The 22,096-nt window shown below is 56.2% G+C and overlaps 6 protein-coding genes across 6 annotated transcripts; 2 read left to right on the top strand and 4 right to left on the bottom strand.

Moving 5' to 3' along the window:
* Positions 1-1,417: 1,417 nt before the first annotated feature.
* MAM_07487 (endoplasmic oxidoreductin-1 precursor) lies at positions 1,418-3,333 on the bottom strand (the record flags this gene model as incomplete). Its single annotated transcript, XM_040826285.1, has 2 exons — positions 1,418-1,535; positions 1,601-3,333. The coding sequence occupies 2 exons, from the start codon at positions 3,331-3,333 to the stop codon at positions 1,418-1,420; spliced, it is 1,851 nt and encodes a 616-aa protein (XP_040675798.1).
* Positions 3,334-5,473: 2,140 nt separating this feature from the next.
* Positions 5,474-5,888, bottom strand: MAM_07486 (cyclin-dependent kinases regulatory subunit; the record flags this gene model as incomplete). Its single annotated transcript, XM_040826284.1, has 2 exons — positions 5,474-5,536; positions 5,697-5,888. The coding sequence occupies 2 exons, from the start codon at positions 5,886-5,888 to the stop codon at positions 5,474-5,476; spliced, it is 255 nt and encodes an 84-aa protein (XP_040675797.1).
* A 1,780-nt stretch (positions 5,889-7,668) lies between these two features.
* MAM_07485 (putative protein family UPF0406) lies at positions 7,669-8,660 on the bottom strand (the record flags this gene model as incomplete). The annotated part of the gene is made up of 2 exons (XM_040826283.1): positions 7,669-8,363; positions 8,420-8,660. The coding sequence occupies 2 exons, from the start codon at positions 8,658-8,660 to the stop codon at positions 7,669-7,671; spliced, it is 936 nt and encodes a 311-aa protein (XP_040675796.1).
* Positions 8,661-10,408: 1,748 nt separating this feature from the next.
* Positions 10,409-13,151, top strand: MAM_07484 (Pal1 cell morphology; the record flags this gene model as incomplete). The annotated part of the gene is made up of 4 exons (XM_040826282.1): positions 10,409-10,446; positions 10,695-10,959; positions 11,627-12,757; positions 12,816-13,151. The coding sequence occupies 4 exons, from the start codon at positions 10,409-10,411 to the stop codon at positions 13,149-13,151; spliced, it is 1,770 nt and encodes a 589-aa protein (XP_040675795.1).
* A 1,872-nt stretch (positions 13,152-15,023) lies between these two features.
* MAM_07483 (p63 related protein) lies at positions 15,024-16,924 on the top strand (the record flags this gene model as incomplete). Its single annotated transcript, XM_040826281.1, has 2 exons — positions 15,024-15,440; positions 15,530-16,924. 2 exons carry the CDS (start codon positions 15,024-15,026, stop codon positions 16,922-16,924), a joined length of 1,812 nt encoding a protein of 603 aa, XP_040675794.1.
* Positions 16,925-17,421: 497 nt separating this feature from the next.
* MAM_07482 (WD domain, G-beta repeat containing protein) lies at positions 17,422-21,306 on the bottom strand (the record flags this gene model as incomplete). Its single annotated transcript, XM_040826280.1, has 1 exon — positions 17,422-21,306. The coding sequence occupies one exon, from the start codon at positions 21,304-21,306 to the stop codon at positions 17,422-17,424; it is 3,885 nt and encodes a 1,294-aa protein (XP_040675793.1).
* Positions 21,307-22,096: the final 790 nt, after the last annotated feature.

Genomic DNA, 22,096 nt, shown 5'->3' with positions numbered 1-22,096 from the left:
AAGAAATTAATACTACTAGTAGTAGCTACTACTATTATTATATTAATTAAATTATAATATAAATAATAAGTAGAGAGAACTAATTAAAAGATAAAGCTCTCTTAAGATTAAGGAATTTATTTCTCTAATACTATTGCTGCTATTACAGCTAATAAATATAACTAGATAAGTAATTAAGCAGCTAGAATAACTAGAAAATTTAGCTTAATAGTAAATATATTAAGTAAAAACACTAGAAATTACATTTTTAAGTAATTTAAAGCCTGCTAGTATAGTACTATTAAGAAATTTATATAAATTATATAAGCACCTTTTTAATTAATTAAGGGCATTTTGCTGCTATACCTTTATACTAAGAATATACTGTGGCGCATGGCAGCGGGACCGCTAGACTAAAAACAGGGCGTGGTGGGGCATTGAGCACCCCGATGAGCGCACCGAGCAATTGACACGTTGACAGATGCTGGTGGCCGGAACAGACCTGGACCGTTGACGACAGGACGCTCGATTGAAGGCGGGGAATTGAACTTTGGACCCGCCGAGCCGAGCAGCCGGCAGGGACTTATCGATAGCATGTCCATGGCAGTCGCGTCCGAGTCTTGATGTTTACCGTCATCGACCCTCGGAGAGCCTTGGAGAGGTCAGGAGTGAGCGGTGAAGCTTCATTTCGTGTAATTCTTGGCTTCTTGCAATAGATTCCTGCAAAGCAAACCGGCGAACCCCGCCTCTGGCGCAAACCAAACAAAGCAGCAATGCAGACACTGCTAGTGCCATTTCTTGTTTACTCGAGTATTTATTGCAGGGCCACACGTACCCTATATTGTATATTAATCAGGTGCACCATGTACGTAATTTGTAACAGGTTATAGGCTCAGGCTTTGTAGAATGAAAATTGCAGATTTCGCAAGGAACGCATACAGAAACACATCTGTTCTGCATTGGGAATAGTTTCCTAGGAAAAAAGAAAAAAGAAGGAAAGAAAACGGAAAGAAATCACCCGTCGAGTCCGTTGGTCTGCCTTTTCTTCTCGGCTGCAGAGTTTTATTTTTCCTTGTCAACGGTCAAGTCCACTCTGGCCACTCGCGTCGCCGCTTGAACGGGCGCGCCGTCGACGCAGTCTGTGTCGGCGATACGAGTGACACGGGGCCATGGTCAACGTACTCACACATACAAGGGCGGTTGCTGCGCAATTTGCTCGTGTGTACATGATGCGCCGCCGCGAGCCATGGCCCGACATTCCACGACACACGGCGCCAGCACGCACCAGATGGAGGAATCGCACGTGTACAGTATTTCATAGGTTGATAGGCCTACTAAAGTATAAACGCCCCCCCCAAAAAAAAAAAAAAAGGAGAGATGAGAAGAGTAAAGGCCAACTAATGCAATGCGGATCCAAGACGCCGAAAATGCAAACCCCTCACAGCTCCTTCTTCTTGTCCTTGGGAGCCCATCTATATTCCACCAGGCCCGGCCCTGGCTGCAAGCCGAGGAAGTACAGCCAGAGGCGGTGCGCTTCGACCACTGCGATGCGGTATCTGGGATTGAGAGCGGCCGCGTTAGCAGACGTTTTGGGCACGGCCAAGCGTGTCGCGAGACTTACAGGAGGATGGAGCCGTGCAGCCAGCCGTGGAGGACTACCTTGAGAGACTGCTTGATGAGCGCAGTCTCGTGCGCCCACTGGTCTCGGAACGAATCGCTCTTGGCGCCGCGCCGCTTCATGTCTTCGAGCAGGCGCCAGTGGTGGGTTGGGTCGGAGTAGGAGTCGGAGGAGTCGTGCGTCTCGCCCGGGGCCTCCTTGGGCTTCCCGTCTTTGGGCGCAACGGGCTCGCTGGCCGCTTCCATCATCTGCCTGAACTTGCCAATGGCTTGCATGGACGAGGCCAGCCTTGCGTAGGTGTTGAAGAGGGCGACGAGCTCGGTCCTCTTGAGCACGGGGATCTTGTTGCTGTGGTTGTCCATCTCGAAGAGTATCTTGAGCGCGGTGCCGTATCCGTTGGTCTGGATCTTGCCCCAGAGCCTGCACTTGTCGCAGCCGACGCAGTCCATGAGCCTGCTGACGTTGCGGAACCGGTTGCGGAAGTCCTCCTTGAGGGACGGGCACTCGCCGTTGACAAACATGAGGCTCTCGTCGAAAATCTGAGGGATGCTGCCGGCCTGCTTCGCCACCTCGGACACCTTGACGCGGGTGGCCAGGTCCTCGGCCGGGTCGCCCGTGCAGAAGACGTACTCGGGTCCCGCCAGCTCTGGGCCGAGCTTGGCAACAGCCCGGGTGACGAGCGCGTAGTTGAAGTAGAGGTTGCTGATCCGGTCGGGGTGTGCATGCAGACGATCCTTGTAGCACTGCAGGTTGGGCTGCCATTGTCCGGTGGTCTGGTTCAGAAAGTCCCAGCAAAGATGGGTGCTGATGCTCGCGTGCATGCCGGATATGACGCGGTAAAAGACCCTCTTCTCCAGGCAGTCGTCGTCGGCCTCGTATCCGGTGCTGGCTACGAAAGGCGTGTCGGGATGCTGCAGACGTTGCGCCTCGAGCTGGGCTTGCCGTCCTGCGGCATCCATGACGTGCTTGAAGTCCTGGGCCGCCGCGTTGTAGTTGAGAGACTGGCCGAGGTTTGCCGATTGCGAGAACGAACTCCTCTGGAAGCAATTTTCTCGATAGATGGCATCCCACACCTGTTTGGCGCCCTCCCCACCATATCCGGTAAAGCGTTCTGGATTTCGGAGCAAGCTCACGTAGTCGCCTTTGAACGAGGCGCCCTCGTCTTCGAGGACACAGTAATCTCGTTCATCGCATTCGTCGTCGTACTCGACCACGCAGCTTTCACCCACGTCGTCTCCCAGTTCCCCATGCAAGGGTCTTTGGAGGTGCTCCTTGCGCTCCTGCTTGCCAGGGTGCTTGGCACGAGGTCCCTCCAACTTTGACAGTTCCTTGGCTCTCCACACCTCGGGAATGTCCTCTTCGTTGTCGACCGTCTCGACGGCACATCCTATGTTGCCGCAGAACCCATTCTCGTCGTTCCAGAAAGGACACTTTTTGTTGAACAGATTCAGGCGGTAGTAGGAGAAGAAGTCGGTCGTTTGCGTGAGGTCGTCAAGCGCAGGCTTCACCCGTTGATTGAGCTCCTCGAGAGTTGAACATGAGGCGCAAGCATCTTGAACAATGGACTTTGGGGAAATATGCAAAACGGCGCTGTTAGAAACGCCTCGGCCAGCGGAGCAAATCGCACCCAAGGAACAACGTACTGTATAATCGGCATCACTCCCTGCGGCGCAAGTTCCAGGCGATGCCCAGAGCGTAAAAATGGTGAGGTAGAATAGCCTGCTCGCAGACGTCATGGTGCGCTTTGCAATTGACGAGATCAAGCCGCCCCGAAAACAGGCGCTTTGGCTTCGCAATCTCGTGGATTGTAGTTGACAGGGTGGTGTTTCGTCAAGGCAGCGAAAAGGCCAGCTGCCAGTTTCGAGGAAATTCCAAGGGCCACTTATCTTGTCAACAGGGCGCGAGCTTGACTGGGGTGGCTGGAAAGATGAAAGCTAGAAAAGCTCCGACCCGGACTTGCCGACGGCGTATTTTGTTGTCTACGTAGAATTCCAAAAGTGCGTCAAGCTCTCAAGTCAAATTTCTCGCAAAGAAAAGCAAATCTCTGGGGACCAAGTAAGATGAAAGAAAAAGAAAAAGAAAGAAATAAAACGGAACCCGCGACACAATGCCGCGTAGGCTGACACGAAAGATGCCACGCTGTCTGATGATTAATCCAGGCTGGTGAGAACTTGGCTTTGCGATGCGGAGACGGCGGAGCGGGATCGATTGATGGGACCACTTAAAGTCAGTTTCTACGTAATCCGAACCGACTCGCGTCTGTGGGGAAGACTTCACGCAGGCATCGAGCGGGAGGGCGAAGGATGGATGGATGGATGGAGAGAGGGAAGGAGGAGAAGTCGGCCTGCCAGGTGTGCAATCCACGGCGGTATTCATGAATCGCGTTCAAGGGCCAAAATGGAAGTGACGATGTGGCCTCTTCCTGTTCCCCGCCACGCCACGGGACAGGGGCAAGTCTGTCTCAGACTCTCAGCTGGTAGCCAGTTCCAGCCAGTCTTCGTGTTTCTCTCTGGCAAGCGCCTCCCTGCATTCCTTCCACTTGGTCCCAACAATCATCTCACCTACCCACGGAGTATTCCGTACCCGGTAGAGACGGGAAACTGTGATGTGATGCAACGTCTCCAATCATGCCACGGCGCTAACGCCCGCATTGGATGTCATCTGTTGCATAACCTCACATGTACTCCGTACTCCGTAAGGCATCAATTGATGCAGTCTACAACACCCCTCATGTGTGAAGGCAGTAAGTTATCAAAGCTGGTCTGACAACAAACCCGACTACTCCGCAGGCACGTACATGTCATGTAGCCTTGACTTTGGCTAGTCGTGGCGTGACAGCCACGCAATGGTGGGACCACACTACTACTGCAACACTCGGTTCCTGGACGATTACGCCGTTTCGTGATGGGAAGCAGCACGTGTATCGCTCGGCAGGCAGCCAAGCCGGCCGTCACCTAGCAAACGAACGAGTCGAAACTCGATTCGGGCGTTGCGACGTCGGCATGCAGCGAATCTGCCGGGCTCATAAGTCGTCGGATGATGATGATGATGATGCCAAGCTTCGTTCAATCACGAGCAGCGCCAGGGTGTGGCAATTATCACTTGACAGTACCCTGGGTGGATGGATACGCATGCCGTCATTTGTCGCGACGTGCCGAGCACTTTCGCAATTACAGGGACCAAACTTGAACAACTCGTAGTTGACGTGTTCATCAATCCCGTCTACATTCTAAGTATCCACCAACTCCCGGGTACTGTCTGCGAAGCCGCTGTCTCGCGCCGTGCAGTGGCAAATGCACATGAACCCTCAGCACGAGGCCAAAAGAGACATTCCCAAGCTGGCGCAGCAACACCCAAATCTCTAGGAAGCAAACAAGAGAATTCTCCAAAGTCAATACCCTCCGTGTCCCATCGCCACGCCATGTAGTAGTAAAAACATGCGGCACGCCCAGAGAAGCCCCAAGCAACGCATCCAACCCGTGGCCCCAAAACATCCAATACATCCAATGAGGCGTCATCAATTGAGGAGCGACAAGCAGCACGCCATGAAGACAAAATAAAAATAAAAGTGCGCATTGCCAGTGAGGGCAAAGGCGTTCTCGACCGTGGTGTATTGATATTTCTATCAACCCAAATATCGTAAAGTGCAGACCGTAATATCGTGAGAGGGCATGAAACAAGAGCCGCACATGCAGCAGGGTCCGACGGCGGTGGAAGTGGCGGAATGGGGACTATCGTACATGAGGCTTCAAACTGAAAAGAATGACGAATCGCTCACTGAGGCGGTTGATAGTTGAGGGGACGTCTGCGTTGGGGCATATGTTAGCTTGGAGGGAGCAAGCCCGGCCGCTTTGGCCTACATCAGGACGGCAACTCTTACTTGAAAAGTAGAATATGGGGCTCAGGCTCGTGGACCTCGTAATGCTCCCAGCCAAGACTCTGTGGTAATAGTGGTCGGTCAATCTTTGGTCCCTCCGAAACATTTGCTTTTTTTCACATGCCATTGGGAAAAATTGAATGAATGAAGAAGAAGAAGAAGAAGAAGAGGAAAAGGAGACAACACGGCCATGGCCTCCAAGCCGGACAGGAGACTGCGTACCTGGGTAATACCGATCGCTCGCCATTCCTCTTCCCACAGGAGCTTCAGAGTTCCCTTGGAGGTATCGTGATAGTCCTTGGGGATAGCCTTGAGCATCGCTTTGGGCAGTTGCACGTGTCGGTACTCGTATTCGCTGTCAGAGTATCTGGATTTGAAGAGGAAGAGAAGAACAAAACACGCCTTGGTCAGCATTTTGGATTTGCGGTAACCCCCCGCGACACAACCGACGGCGGTGAAGCACCCATTTTCAAGTCTGCGTATTTACCTCCCCGAATAGTGAATTGAGTCAATATACTCGTCAAGTCGCGCCCTTTCGGCGTCTGACAAGGACCGAGGGACCTTGTTCCGGCGGCTCATGTCGATATCCATGTCTTCTGCTTCGCGTCGGCGTAGGCAACGAGGGTTTGTTGACTCGAAATGGCGAGGGGCCTGTGGCAACTTTGCCGCGCAACTGCAGTGACGGGCTTTGTCTGAGATAAGTCTTCTTCTCACCACTTGTTGCGGCCGAGTGTGAGCACACGGATCGATTGTCTTCCCCCCGGACTTTTAGGATTGGAAAATATTTGGAGGGGAAGAAAGCTCTCGAGCACGGCTCCCTGGCGCGTGAAGGGCCAATGCGTCCAAGTTGTGGTGCGGGGAGGGGAGGGGCGGAGGGCCTCGAGTGGATGGATTGTGGGATGGGTTTGTTTTTTTTTCCCTTTTCGCCCAAGACACGATGTGCTTGTTGGATGGATAGGTTGAGTCGGTGGCGGCGAGCTCTGGGAGGCGCACCTGGTGGCAATATACAGTACAAGTCGCGTCCGAGCTCGCAAGTCAAAGAACAAGAACACAAGCTGCTGGCTGATTGAAGGCGGGATAGAAAACAAAGAAGAAAAAAGCAAAAGAAAAAGAAAAGAAAGGGCACGGTCAGGTGCGTGGAGGGGCCAGCAGCGAAGGCAGGTTGCCAGGATTAGTTAGTAAAGAATCGAAAGTCCGGGCGGAACGGTTTTAGAGTGGGTACGGAGTACGCATCAGGCAGATGTCACAGACAGACAGAAAGCAAAAGTGAAGTGATCCTGTCACCACAACTTATGCAGTGACGTGTAGCCGGCGAGCTTATAAGTCACGGCATCCCTGGTGAAATCCCCCGATGACACATTGTGCCTGGTTTTTGCAGGTCTAGACAATTCGAGGGCTGAGGCCGTGCAAGGACATCCATCGTGTCCACCGCCGACCTCATGCGCGCACTGTGCACACACTTGCTGCACAGAAAACTACAACTAGTCTCCAGCGATCCCATGTCCTTTGCGCTCGGCGCGTCCTATGCGCTCCGTAACCTTGTTTAACAAATACACATGGAGTCACTCCTTTGTCACAAGCGCTCAAGCATGTATGCTTAAGCAGTAGCAAATCATCACTGCATGTGGTCTCACAAACAAGGCCACCCAACCACAGACAATGCCCCCGTCTCGTCGAATGCGTAATTCGAAGCCCGGCTCATGGTCGACGTCTATAGCCACAAATATGAACCCGCCCGCAACGCTTGCGGGGCCTTATCTCAGCGGTAGAGAGCCCGATTCCAGTTTTCGGAGATTCCGGGAGGTCGTCCGTTCGATCCGGGCAGGCCTCAAGCTGTCTCTTTTTTGTCGCCAACCACGAGTCGTGACAGACATCCACGGAAGCACCGCAATCAGGAAGCAGGAGAGCATTGGTTTTTTTATACCCGACCCAACCTTTGACCTCGGGTGCGCCCACACGCCGAGTATCCTTCCCAGCGCGTCTATACATGGATACACTGTGAAGTGCTTACATGGCTGAGTAGCCAGTGATTGAAAAACAATCTGCTGAACTACCAGTCGACTCTTCCAGTTAAAAAGGCGGATTGATCGTGTATCAAACTCAACACGTCGTCTGGGCTTCAAGATTGGCCGGAAGCTTCCTCTGCTTTGAAATGCTATGTTGACCTCAACGCTGTTGCTATGGCACGGTTTCTTCATGAACAGTATAGCGAGTCTGCAAGGTCGTCGTCGCTTTTTGTCGTGACGTTTCCCGCCAAGGGTATATGGGTAACCACATTGCCAATCTTGGCCTTTACCCCGTCCACCTTGACATTCCACGCGGATATGTCCTCAAACTCTTTGTCTCGAAAGAACTTCAACACTTTCAGGCACGTCTCTTCTTCGAGCGCCCCCAGTGTCCATCCAATGGAGACGTGAAACGCCGCATCCACAGGCTCTTTTGTCGTCTGTTGATAAAGAGGGGCCTGATCAAAATGCGCTGCTACCGTGTTGCACCTTGTCAAAAGCAGCGTGAGCTCCGGATTGGTCGACAGTCGCACATGTCCGAGATCGTCACGGGAGCTTGTACGCTTTGTAAGAGCAGAAGTGACGACGCGTAGGACGAAAAATGTGCGATCTGAATCTGGGGATTTGTACCACGCCAATCCGGAGGGTTTGACCGAGAAAACACCCGTTCCACAACTGCGAATTCCATGTTCGACTTTGGAGAGATAGTCGTCCTTGATTGGTGTAGGCAAGCTCAGAGGTCGCGAGAGACTAATATGCAGAGGCAAGTCGGTTCCAAGATGGCTGTTGAGAAAGTCGTGAAGCTGGACACCGTCGCCGAGCTCTTGTTGAGTCCTTTTGATGAGGCCCTGGAGCGTGTCGTGCTGCACTTTGGTCGGGTGCCCTTTCCCGGCAGTCAGCATACACAAACTTGACAACTAGTCTCCTCGAGAGACGTACACTCGATATAGAGATGCGTGGGCCAGTGTCCGGGCACATGAGGATTGAGCCGCCTCCGCCCCTGGTGCAAGCTTGGGTCATCGACTACGCTCTGCCGGACGGTAGACGCGTACAGATTGTGGAAGGCAGCAGGCAGAGGGGGTATGTTGGAGTCGGAGAGATCACGTTGCCCCTTGAGGCGCTTCTTGGGTGGCGTTGAAGCTTCATCGTCAGAGGACGAGGAGTAGTCGACCAGACCCATGACAGATGCAGCGGTGCAAACTGGTCGTTGGTGCCTGTCCGGACGTGTTGCCTACGGGAGCTGGCCCTGCAGAGCTTTTGCGTCTGGTGGGATTTCGCGAACATTTCTGGGCAGGGACGAAACTGGCGCCGGCGCAGGGCAAGACTGGCAATGCGCCAGCGTCGGAGTAGAGTTGGGCGTTTGTTTGGGCGTCGATACGTGCGAGATGTCTTGACTGCGGAGTATTTGCTTCACGTGACCGGACGGGTGGGTACAAGTTGAGCTAGGCACTTACCTACCTAAAACTGGACAAGTAAGCAAAAATTCACAAGACGCAGACAACACACCGTACCCGCACACCCACCCATCAATAGTCTCCAAGGCATGGCACCCATGTCTATTTGTTTGTCTTTTAACCGCCATCCAAATGATTCTAATCCATGTCAGAATCCCACTGCCGAAGATCACAAAGAGACAAGTTGGCCAGACCAGACTCGTCCCGGAAAGTCTAGCCACCAGCGCCACGACGACTTGGAAGGGTTCAAGCTCCAGCTCTGGGGCCGGTGCCTTCAAGGATGTGCTTCTCCTGCTCCAATTGCTACCTCGACGGCGTTTTCTGCTCGAGGTTCCCCACCGTCTGAACATGAGGCGAACGCCCCTTAAGCTTCTCTTCACACTCCTCAATCTTTTGTTCCTTTTCCTTGGACTCTGCTAGGCAGGAGGCTCTTTGGGGGATTGATTCTCCATACTCCGCACGCACATCTCGTACAATAGATTCCCACTTCCACGTATTCGCATTTCATATCTGTCCCGGGCAAGAGTCCATTGCTCACATGTTAATGCCGCATAGGATATACGGTGGCATACTACACCCGTTTTTCGACGTGACAGTTCAGACGACGGACGGCGTGGAAATCAACAGCGCAATGCCTAAGCAAGTCGAGAGGCGAAGCAGTTGACAGCTTCGTCAATGTCGGGCAGATGAGACATGAGACAAGGGCCTTATTTCCCCTAGGCAAAGTTTAAAATAGGCATAATTCCTCCGCATGGTGTTTCTGCCTGTAGGCTGTGGCACTTGCAGAAACGTTTTTTTTTTTTTTTTTTTTTTTTTTTTACATGGTTCACAAGTATCACGTACTTTTCACCGACAACCGTCACGTTCAAACAGCATCAGACTTCTTGTCGGCTACGTACGGAGCACACCTTGTCAAATTGCAGATTACGACTACACAATCTTAAAAAGGTGACTGGTCTGAAAAACTGAGTGTAGCGCCGAAATCTCCACGAGTCTTGGGTCCGAGTGGGGGGCTCTGGATGGGCGCTTGTAAAGTTTCACCCGAGCTTGATGTCAAGATTTTTGGCGCCGTGCTTGACTTTACAAGCTTTGCGGCGGGGACATCTGGGGACCCATGGGACGCGATGCTCGGTAGGGAGGAGTGACACGCGTACATGCTGACTCATGAGGGCGTTTGGTTCTTTCTGCAGGTAGGTTGTGAGTGACAATAAATGATGCGAGAGAGAAGAGACGACTGGGTTGGCGATGGTGTTTGGAAAGGGGGGAAACATGTCGTGGTCGCGTCTTGAAGTCGGGGAATCGCCTTTGATTCCCGCGACGCAACGGCCTCCTTGTGGCCCAAACAAAAGCAGACAGAACAAAGACGGACCATTGCCCCTGGTGGCCATGGCTCAATCGTCAACGGTCCGGGTTTGACCAACATCATGCCGAGTACATGAGACCAAATTCCATGTTCGCTCGGCGCCATGCCGCCATGCCGCCGCTCGTGTCCACTGCCGCGTCTGCACGTACGTACGTATGTGCAGTACCCCGTTGATGACCATATAGTTTTGCTAGTTACGTCAGTTCTCCCTAGAACGTGGGTAGATCGCTGCGCGGGCCGAAGGTGGCTGTTGAGTCAGTTTCGTGGCGAGAGGCTAGTTCACGATAGTGTGCTTGTCTACTCCGTGCGTATAATAAATGAAGGAATCGGATTCTCTTGCCCTGTCTTTGTTCTTTTTGCCCGACTTGTTTTCCTGCTGTGTTTTGTTTTCTAACAGAGCCGGTTCAACTGGTCTTGTTCTCTTCTTGATTGATTGCAGCCGCGACAAAAAACACGGCTCTCGTCAGACCATCAAAACCGGCAACCCACCCGAGTCGAGACGGACGACAACTCAGAGCTCCCGCATCCCGCAAGCAAGCAAACAAACTCAAACAAAAATAGCCACCCAGGGCCGAGCCGACAGGATGGGCATCAGGAGCATGTTCCGCCGAGGGGACGGCGAGAGCAAGAATGAGAAGAAGCTCAAGTACGACACCATCTGGGTGAGTAAAGTCAACTTACTTGTGTGCATGTCGTGCATGCCGAGTCAGACTTGCTTGTCGGTGGTCGGTCCATGGCGGCAATTGCAGAGTTGCATCCATCATGGACCGAGTCGATCGATCCCTGCAGAAGACGCCTGCGCATTCCAAAGAGGATCCTGACGGGGGCCCGCTCGCGATGCCACCTGCGAAGCCGACTGGTCAGGATGACCGATGACTGGCTCAGCCATGGTCAGCCACGACAGCCATTCGGTCCAGTCTGGCATCTGGCATCTGCCAGCTGCCAGCCAGCTGCCAGCCAGCCGCCACATGGGTGATTGGACCTGATGCCGAAGGGTCCGGGCGACCCTTTGACCTTTGACCCTGCCCGTGGTCCGTGGATGTGGATGGCGCTAGGCTTTTGCTTCCAAGAAGGCTGCTTACGTACCCTCGCAGACTCGCAGACAGGTCCAACAAGTTGCTTGACTGGGTACTTAGTCATGTCATCAGCTCATGTTGCGCGGCTTTCATTCCATCACATTCTTACAAATACAAAACCATCATCAATTACGCCGCCATCTGCCTAATTTCTATCCCCTGCCTTTTCTGTTTCCAATTCAAATAACCTCCCGTGCTCAGGATCGTCATTGATTGAGTTGCTGACCGCGACTACACACGTCAACTACACCAGGCTCGAGAATATCTTTTGGATCCCTTGAATGCGCCTGAGCCCAGCCAAGAAACAGGCCTGGGCACATCGCACATCAACCCCTACATCGCTGCAGCCAGGGAGAGGGTGGCCGAGGCCGAGGCCCAGGCCATCATCAAGGAAACCCGCCGACACGTCGAGTTGCAAAAGCAGGCCACCTCGCCTCGCCGTCCCCAGCATCGATATCCCACCCCTCCACCTTCGGCCAGTCCCACTCGTTGCAGCTGCCACCAAGACCTCGACGGCGACTTCGGCCACGACTTGGACCCGTTTGCGACGTCATACTTCCCATGCCATTTCAACCTGCGTCGACGGCCTTCCACCGACTCTGACTCCGACTCTACTTCTACCCCTGCCTCGACACCTCGGATCGTCAACCTTCGCAAGAGCATCGCCAGCGCCGGCCACGTCATCCGCGCCGAACACAACAACCACCACCACAGCCGCCGCACTCACTCTTTCTACGAACCTCCTCCATCTCCATCCCGCCGCAGCCACGTCGGCCTTACCGTCGATACCTTACCATCGATCCCGAGGGGCTGTGACTCCCACTCCCGCTCCCACTCCCGCCCCGTGTATCCGCCCACCCAGCTTGACAGTGCCCTGGACAAGGCCCGTCGAATCTGCCAAGACACCAGCAATTATCCTGACCCTTACAGTCAACCTCGCCGAAAAATCCGCCCTCGCGAGCGATTTCCTGGAGACATGTCCCACCGACCGCTCGACATGCTCAAGCTCGAGGCAAGGGCCGCCGATCGGCCTCGTCGCCATCGCAAGCGCATTTCAGACACGGACACAATTGACGCCCTCGACACAATTGGTGGCGCCTACCATCATGGCGGTCCCTACGACGCAACTCTGATCAGTCGCAATCTGAACAAGAAGTATTCCCCCGTCGCGGCCGTGCGAGAGTCCAACATGGAGGCCATCCGCGCGACACCCCGCGAGAACATCATGGATTCGTTGATAAAACACGTTCCCCTTCAAGGCGTTGCTTCCATTCCCAGCGGTGCGCGCGACTCCAGTGGTCGACTAATGCGCTATCGGGAAGGCGCCGACTTGATGAGGGAGCCTGATGCCGAGGGCGGCGCGTACAAGCGATGGGACGGCCTCGTCAGTGGAATCCCCAGGCTCCCTGAAAATGGAGAAACTAGCTAACATCTGTGTGCAGCAATACCACCCGGACGATCTCAAGGGAAAGGGCGAACCGTCCTTCACGCTGGAGCGCGACCTGAAGAGAGGAAAGCGTCATAGGCAACACTTGAGCGAGGCTGATGCCTTCGAGATGCGACCCAGCGCCCGCGTCTTCTCCAGGCAAGCGGGAGGCCACTCCCGGAGCGTCAGCCATAACGGCGAGGGCTCATCAAGCGGCGTCACCTTCTCCGACAACGCAGACGGGGTGTTGCGCCGAACCTACTCCTCCGGCAAAAAGTTTGGCGAGGGACTCAAGCGGCGCTTTGGCGGCCTACATCGGAAGGAGGAGATGCCGTCTGTGACAATGTCCTAGATTGTGTATTTTTAATTTGTCTTACTTGGTCGATCGACTTGTTTTCATTTGTCTTCATCTGTTGTGTTGTTTTGGTGGGGTTTCAAGGGCGTTATTCTTTTTCCTCCTTAAACCCAAGGCGTCTATGGCGTCAGCTGTTTCTTGACAGCGGCGGATGAATTGCAGCTTGAACGGGGGCTCGGATCGGGCGGCGGCAATAGTTAGCGCATGAAGACTGGGCGTATTTCTCATCTGCCCAGATGCTGATATAGGTAATAGACTTGTACCCAGCGAAGAACGGTGGTCACCACTTTGTTTTGCGGCCCTTGGTGCGAGCGCAAAGCCGTTTGATGGCAGAGCTTCTGAGACTACTCTGGTTGATCTATCGTCCCACTGGTCATGGTCTGCCGGAGACACTCTGGTATCAGCATGAAGAGAGGTAGGGAACACGAAACCTATCTCTGGGTGACTAGTTCTTGGTGCGCCGGTGTCACAGCAGCGGTCCGGGCCGAGTCCCAAGGTGCGCACGCAGACCACACCGGGTGTTGAGCGCTGGCTGGCCAGGGCTCGGCCGGAGCGCGAACAAGACCTGGGCAGAGACGTCAGGGTCTCTGGTCACGCCACTGCTGGTAAGGTGTCGTGCGTGGATCGCGGTTCCTCAAGGTCGTGCGGCGGCTTGGTCGCTTGTGGGATGCGCAAGTCACTCACACACACACGGTGTCTGAACCCAGGAAGAAGCTGCACATCTAGGCGTCTTCGCGCCCCGGTTGAAACATCAGTCCATCTATTCTCTACGCCTGTGACGTACAGGGGCTGGGCTCACTCCCCGTCAAATAAGAAGGCATGATTGAGTCCTCTGGTCCTCGCCAGGCTCGCCATCCTCCCCATCACCGCTCAACTACCATCAACGCATGTCGGCATTTCACCACACGTGCTTGTAATCAACCACTCACCATTCACTTGATTCACCGAGTATTCGTGGGTAGCGATGGACCAAATTCCCGGGACAGTCTGACGAGGCGTATTCTGGGCTTCACGGCCGAGACAGATGTTGTATTGTTGTAGAGGTGCTGCTTCGGGCCCACGGGCCTACTACTGCTACGACTGATGATCTTTCAAGAAGCACTCGGGACCGCGGTGCGCAAACTACCCTGAGTGACATCAGATGGCCTCTGGAAAAGATGTACACGACGGCCGTGCAACACGCAATGTGGCTGGTCTTCAAGCGACACATGAGCTTTGTTCCCCTGGGGGCCGAGGCAGAATGTGATGTTGACCGACGCACCTACCGTGGACGAGCTACGTATTTCTGCCTGGCCAACATTCTCGCAGCAGATTCATGCCGAGATGCTGTGGCAGCTATTGTATCCTGGACGGCCTGACGCTTTCGCATTGTTGGAATGAGCGAGTGGTCACGTGTGGATTGAGATTGCGGAGAGTACAAGTGCTGAAAGTGTATGAATACCGGGGGTATCCCCGAGCACTCAGACTCAGGGTGGGGGTTGAGGAATTAACAACTGTTGAAGCCATGCCTTGTTCTATCTTGACACGCATACTGGAGGATGTTATGTGGCTTCCGTGACGAATCGGCACTAGTAGTTAGCTTTTCAATGAGATTTGCGACAGTCATGTGACATGCCGCCTCATGTGCAAGGTCAACCCTAACCCTAAAGAGCACCCGCGGGTTCCAAGTTACTCCGGCGAGTAGCGCGCGTCATTGGCGACGTGTCGCAAGTGACAAAAGTGACGACGACGACGACATCCTGCGACGGTGAAAGCGGCCAGGATCCTCCCCAACCGCGTGTTCTCGGCCACCCCCTACTCAACGCCTCGCCCATGGCATGAGCCATCGATAGCGCAGCAATTGCTTCGGCAGGCATGCATGCGTGCAGCATGTCGACCCTCTCGGAGCCCCGGCGACCGCGTCTGCTCCCTCAGAACCGCAAGCTGCGCCATCTCAAAGGTCTCTCGTTGCGGAATCTGACCTTTGCCCCGGCCACCTCGCACACCGCCGACGATGCAGCCGTACTCGGGAGCCCCAGCAAGCTCGTCAAGCTACGCGACGCCGGACACCTGCACCCGTCTCGCTCGTCCGACAGCCTGCTCCGGGATGGCTTGCGCGCCGAGAAGAGACGGCCGCCCGCCCAGCCTCGTAGGACGAGCTTGAGCCTTTCGCATGCGAGTCCCTCGGTGCGCCAGAAGAAGCTGGAGAGCCTGCTCGAAGCCTCCGTCGGAGACGTCTTCTTCTCGCTCCATGTGCCCGAGTCCACGGCGCCCATTTACATTAGCGAAGTGCGCAGTCGATCGGCGGTACGATATATACGCTTCGGGCTTCGGCAGACCCGTCAACTCGCGCTCTCCATGTCCACCCGACAAGCTGACTGTTGTTTTTGCTGCAGAACTTCAACTTCCAGTTCTTTGACCTCTCGGCCGAGGAGTCCCCCGTGTCGAGGTCCTGCATCGTCAGCATCCGTGTCTGGGCAAAGCGCCCCCAGCAACCGTCGTGGGTCTTCCTCCTCCAAGAGCTGATAGACTTGCGACGGCTCAACTTCGTCGGCACGCTGATGGACCGCCGATTCCCCCCCAACGCCGTCATACTACACCTCGAAGACGGCGTCTACTCGCTCGACTTCCCTCCCAGGACGGCCGACCCCAAGCAAGCCAGGCAAGCCCCCCCCGCGGCGACATCTTCGTACAGGGCGCTCATGAAGCTCGCCAACCTCGACAGTCTGATCCGAGACGCCGTCGACACCCAGCACGCCGTGACGCGGCAAATCAACCAGATCCTCGAGGAGTCCCCGGGCGACCCCGCCCCCTTTGCAGCCCAACAAGTCTCCCTCGCCGACAAGTTGGTGGCCACGCAGCAGCGGGCAAACAAGACGGCCCGAAAGCGACGGGACGAGCTGCTGGACTCCCTCCGCAGCAGGAGGGAGGCGATCTCCTCGGGCAGACGGGCCCAGGCCGCCGCGCAGCAAGACATCGCCAACAACCGCGAGAAGCTGGCCGCGTCGGCCGAGCTGCTCCGCAAGACGGGGCAGCAGATCCGCGGCCAGAGGCGGAGGATATGCTCGGAGCTGTCGGACATGTTCCCCATCGCCACGGTCCCCGACGCGCCCCCGCTGGCCTTTCAGATCCGCAACCTGCCACTGCCCAACTCCACGTACGACGCGGCCACGGCCAGGGCAGTCAACGAGGACGTGCTCTCCGCGGCGCTGGGCTTGGCCGCCATGCTCACCTGGCATCTGCAGTTCTACCTCTCCTGCCCGCTGCCGTACCCCCTGTCCCCGTGCGGCTCCAGGTCCTACGTCAGAGACGACATCTCCCACATGCCCCGGCGGCAGCCCCGGCGGCGCCAGTTCCCGCTCTACCTGCCGCGGGGCGGCTCCACGGTCGCCCAGTGGCGCTTCGAGTACGGCTGGTTCCTGCTGAACAAGAACATCGAGGCGCTCTGCGCGTCCCAGGGCCTCAAGGTCGTCGACATCCGGCACTCGCTCCCCAACCTCAAGTACCTCCTGTACGTGTGTAGCGCCGGAACAGACGAGGTCCCCGGGCGCAAGAAGGGCGGCGTCAGGGGCCTCTGGGCCGGCAGGCTAAAGAGCCGCGTGGGCGCCGTGGCAGAGGCCGGCGGCGGCGGCAGCGCCGGCGGCAGCAGGAGGGGAAGCGCAGACGGCGAGGTTGCGAGCCCCGAGCGCGGCGATGGCTGGGGAGCCGACAGTGGCGTCGGGCTGCTGCCGTTCGGGGACGACGCGAGCTTCACGTTGCGGACCAAGGGGCTGAGAGAGAACGTCGCGTAGTGCCCGGTGCCGCCAGCACCACGCCATGAACGCCATGAGCCTGGCGAGGCTTGGATACGTGCTCGCCCGCCCCCGTGCCGTGTTCCGCGGGAGAAGGGGGGGGGGAGCCTCCCTGGACATGTTGAAAAACACCCAGCTGTAGATACATACGTGGCGTCTATAAATCTTGACTGTTTGACGCTGCATTGCGGGCTTGGCTTGATCCTTACTTGTTACCCTCGTGGCGTCCGCTGTGTGCGCGCGACTACATGTGCGTGGTTGGCGGACGTGGTGGCCGAAACTACATACGGAGTCGCTGGGGATGAAACGTGACAAGTTGAGCCTGGTGATGATTTCTACAACCTTGGCCTGCGCCAAAACTTGAACTATCCCGCCGCCCTGCCGCCCTGCCGCCCTGCCGCCCTGCCGCCGTACACGAGTCCGCTCCACGAGAACCAGGGGTATTTGTTGTAAACGCCAAAGTGAACAAACAAAAATAAAAAAGAGAAACAAATACATCAGCGGTCTGTCCTTGCAAACTTTACGCTCTTCCTGCGCTCTCTGTCCCCGGCAGTGCTTGACCTCCCCGGGCTGGAACTCAGGATGCCGCCGCCGCCCCTGTTCAGGGCCTCTCTCGCCATGCCGACGGCCTTGCTCTGCGGCACGTCGTTCATGTCCGTCTTGACGCTGCGGTCGTGCGGCGCGCCGGGGCTCGACCATCTGCTGCCGCCGCGGCTCGCGGGCCCTTCTCTGGCGCGGGACGACTCGACCGCCGCGCGGCCCAGCTCGTCCGACCGGGCTGCCATGGTCTCGCCGCGGTACCGGCCGGGCAGGCAGGCGTGGCCGCAGCCGTCAGAGGGACAGCACCCATCGCTGTACTTGGCCGACGGGTACGGGTCTGCGGCGGCCGCGGCACCGGTCTGAGACGCGCCGTGCCAGAGCTGCAGGCACGAGGCGTGGCCGCCGTGCGCGCACCCCGGGCAGTACCACCATTCCGACAGCCACGTGTCGGACTCGACGTCCGAGGCGGATGGCGATATCTCGGGCGGGATCATGGACGGGCGCGCCGCCTCGCGGTGGCCGCAGACCGGGCACGGCGCCATGACGCTTTGACACCGTTCGCAGGTCCATACCGCGTCCCGGCCTGCCCACGGGTCGACTTCTCGCGGCTTGCGGCACGACGAGCAGAACAAGCCCACCTTGACGCCCTGCTGGGCGGCGCCAAAGATGGACGGGTAGTTGTCTCCCCAGTCTGGCAGGCCGCCGGGCCACCCTTGCACGCAGAGGTTGCGGAGCAGAGCCGCCTCGACAAAGAGACCCATTCGCATCAACCGGAGGTGGTGTTGGCGGAGGATGGCGTTGGCCCTGTGGCTGTCGATGATGGAAGTTGGCACCAGCGGTCCTAGCAGCAGGACCATTGCCGAGGCATTCAGGGCCCATGTTTTGGATTCAAAGTCCAGGGCGCGGAGCAGCAGGCTGTAGGGGTCGAGGGGCGACACGGGCGCCACGCTTGTCTTGGAGCTGTGAGCGCTGCTTCCGGGATGCGGGTGCGCCGGGTCGCTGCTCCATGGGAGATAATCTGTCTCGACAATGTGAGACCGAGGGTCATGGCGAGGTGATGCTGACAGCGACGACTCCTTCTTCCTGGGTCTGACTGATCGGCTGGTTCTGATTTCTGGAACCGAATTGTGAGGCGATGCCCCTGAGCTTTCCCCATCCATGTCCTGCGATGTGAAGGATGATTGAGACGGATAACTTTCGTCTGTGTTTGTCGTCTGTGAAGCCATGAAAACCTCCTCTCCGGAGTCGTTGGAGCGTGGGGGGCGATCGTTGCTCCCCGTCAACGTATCTGCTATGACCGGAGAGTCGGTGCTAGAAGCACCGCTTTCTCTCTCCAGTTCCGACTGCTCCCGGCTGAGCGACTTGGCAAGCGCTTCGCCGCGAGATCCCGTCCTCCCGGATCTTTTTGTTCCATTCGAGATGGAAAACATCTGGCCAAAGCTTTCGTCCGAGTCCTGCCTGACGGTCGTGCCGCGGTAAGGCCGTCCCCTCGAGTCGTTCCGCTTCTTCGGCACGGGAACATCAATTGCCCTTGCCAAGACCTCTGCATCGTAAAAGTCGTAGCCGTCGGTGCATGAAGCGGCCGGTTCATCGCTGCGCTCACTCCCCATGGATACAAGTTCCGAGTCTTGACGTTGCCGTGGACTTTGGGACTCTCCGTAGGACCCGTGAGCGGCAGGTCCGATTGTGAGAGACTCCGGCTCGACTATTGGCGACAATCGTTTGCCATGCTGATGTACCGCATCGCCATGACCTGGAACGGCCGTGTTCGCCGCGCTATCGGCTGGCCTTGCCACGGGTGTTGGCACATTAGAAGTGCTTTCGATCTCCTCCGCGAGCAGAGACCGAACAGAGTGGAATCGGCCGTCGATGCTGCTTCTTTGACCTGACGGTCGCTTAGGGGTATCTGTCCCATTGGCAAACATTTCGGAGGCCTTCAGCCTGTCTGGCGCTTTTGCCGCGTCGTCGACTTGTAGTTTCTGGAATTGGCCAACTCTAACCTCCAAGTGGTACTGTGCCCTGCGTTTGAGGAGAAGATTCATGGCATACGCTAGGATACGCCAGGTCTGCGCCAGACGGTACAAGTTTGCTGTTTCAGCGGCTTTCGCGTACTGTTCCATGATGATCCCGACCCTCTCTACCAACGGCTTGCCGCCATCAGTATACGGAAGCTCGCGCTTCAGGGTCTCCAAGTAGGCATTAGATAAAAAGTGATAGACCTGTACTGGCTTTACTGCGGGTATGGGTCCAAAAGACATGGCTTGCTGGGGCTTGAAGACTCCCGTCACATTTACAGATTGCTCCAGGCCCATATTTTCCTTGTTGTCGTCGGCAAATGGTGCTCCGGCAGACGGTGGTGTGGTGCTCAAGGGACCGGCGCCTCTTCCACTCGGTCTCCTCTTTCGAGGTATCCTGCGCCGTGATCCAAGAAAGGTGCCCATTACATCATCTTCAGAATCGCTCCGACTTATGCTGAGGCCCTGGTTGCTGGGGCTAGGGCTGTATGCGGCGTGTTGCATAGCATCGGAATGATGTACTGCCGGAAACCGCGGCCGGTGTGATAGTGAACGCTCGTCAAGAAACATGAGCACATCTCCTCGTGGAGAAAATGCCATGGCAGAAGTCGACTGGCGATCAATGACCTTGGGCGCGAATGCCACATCACATTGGTTGAAAGTTCCGTCTTGTCCAACGGTCCATAGCATATCCTGGTCCTGCCATGCCGCAGCAGACGGAGATGTTTCGAATCGATCGATTTCTTTATACGGCATGGATGGCCTCGCCAGATCCCAAATGTGCACGGCAGAAGTGCCATATCTTCGACTGCTAGTCTCATCATAGGCAACAGCAATCTGTGCAACCCGCCTGGCATGGGCACTTGCAGACCAAAGCCCCGGGCGCCAGGCCACAGCAGCCACCGGCGCGGGCGCTGATATGGTCCATTTCGGCTTCTGTCTCTTGTCCGCCGTGTTGCTCAAGTCCCAAGTGTGGATCTTTGTGTCCATGCCGCAGCTAATCAGGTGAGTGCCGTCAGGATGCCACGCAATATCCGAGCATGATTTCTCATGTGCATTGATTCGAAGAAGAGGGCGTGAGGGCTGTCGCACATCCCACTTCATAATCACGCCGCTCTCCGTGCAGCAAGCCATCTCATGACCGTTGGAAGGGGACCATCTGACTTTTCTGATAGGATCGATGCATCTAAGAGGTGCAAAGCGTTGCCTGAAGCTGGGGCCGTGTCTCGCGGCGGTTGTAGTTGCGCAATCAAAGACGCGCGCAGTTCCATCTTGTCCACCGGTCAGTAGCCAAGTCTTCAGGTGAGGACTTATGTCCAAACTATTCATCTGCCGGGAGTCTTCTTGCATCAGGATATAGTCAAGAGGTTCATTGTCGCCTGCGCCGAAACGCGTCAGATCGTAGGAGAAGACTTTGCCGCTGGCACAGGCGGTGTATATGTGAGAACTGCCATGCCATTTCACATCGCGTATATTGAGCTGATCAGCCACAACATTCTGGCGAGAGCCAGTAGACTGCCTCGTGGTAATGGCGGTGCGCACATCGATTCCGTCGCTGAAGTTGAAGCTAGGGGCGGTCAGGTCGTCTAGAAGGATCGTCTTAAGTATATGCGCTCCTCCCAGGACGACGGCACGACGATCAGCAGAGACGTCAAAGCACGATATCGGGGCTCCCGCGACATAGACAGCGTTTTGCGCCTTGGGCGGGCGGTACGAGGTCGGAATAGGTGTGGTCGTGCCGGTGATGGAAGCCAAGTCACCAGTCGCAGAGTCGGGCGCCGCTTTGCCAAGTAGCTTGCGCATAATCCTAGACTCGCGATTATACATGATGGCGGCGGAAGCGGTATATCAGAGGCGCCATCAGGGGCGATGGAAGCGACAGACTTGCCAGATGATCTACCGCGACAGCGCAATGCTCATGGCTGTGACTCGGCGTCGGGTGTAATCGAGATGTTTGGGAGAAGGCCAATGCAACTCCATGGCGAGGCGGACCTGCAGGAGGGAAGATGGAAGGTACATAAGTAAGTGCGTGCGCCGTGGGGGAGGAGCAGGCTTGGCCCGGGTGGGGCTTCGCGCCTTCCCCGCGAGTCGGTCTGGGCAGCGCTGGCTCGGCCCTGCCGCCCAGAGGTACGTAACTACGTAGAGGCTGGGAGTGATTCCGTGATTCCCAGTTCAGCCTTACCCCGTCGTCAGGCTCCAAAATCTTCCACATCAAAGCAGACTTCCAACCGGCTATTGCGACTAATCATGCCACTTACCCCTGCGTACACCTGCTAATCAGCACGCCGATCATGTAGCACAAATCCATGGATCGGCTGACGGCGTTGCAGAACGCACTAGAACATTCCCTACATCGGCTCCAAGGCCAAGGCAATCGCCCGACATCGCGTCTCAAGGACAGCAGCGCCTTTCCAGTCAAGGCCCAATTGTCAGATTACTCCGACGCTCGAATCATCGTTTCACAGCATGAGACCTTGACGACGACGTGCCAAGTCCCCCTCCTTCGACTCGGCCGCATCAAACAGGTAGCCCAGTCTCGTCAGGGGGGACTCAGCTGGGCCGGGGTCTCCTTGATTTGGCGTCATCAGATGTGGCTCACGGTCATAAGGCAGACTAC

The sequence above is a fragment of the Metarhizium album genome (genome assembly GCF_000804445.1).
Source record: "Metarhizium album ARSEF 1941 chromosome Unknown scaffold_31, whole genome shotgun sequence".
Taxonomy (NCBI): domain Eukaryota; kingdom Fungi; phylum Ascomycota; class Sordariomycetes; order Hypocreales; family Clavicipitaceae; genus Metarhizium; species Metarhizium album.
This window is presented reverse-complemented; position numbering and strand designations above follow the sequence as displayed.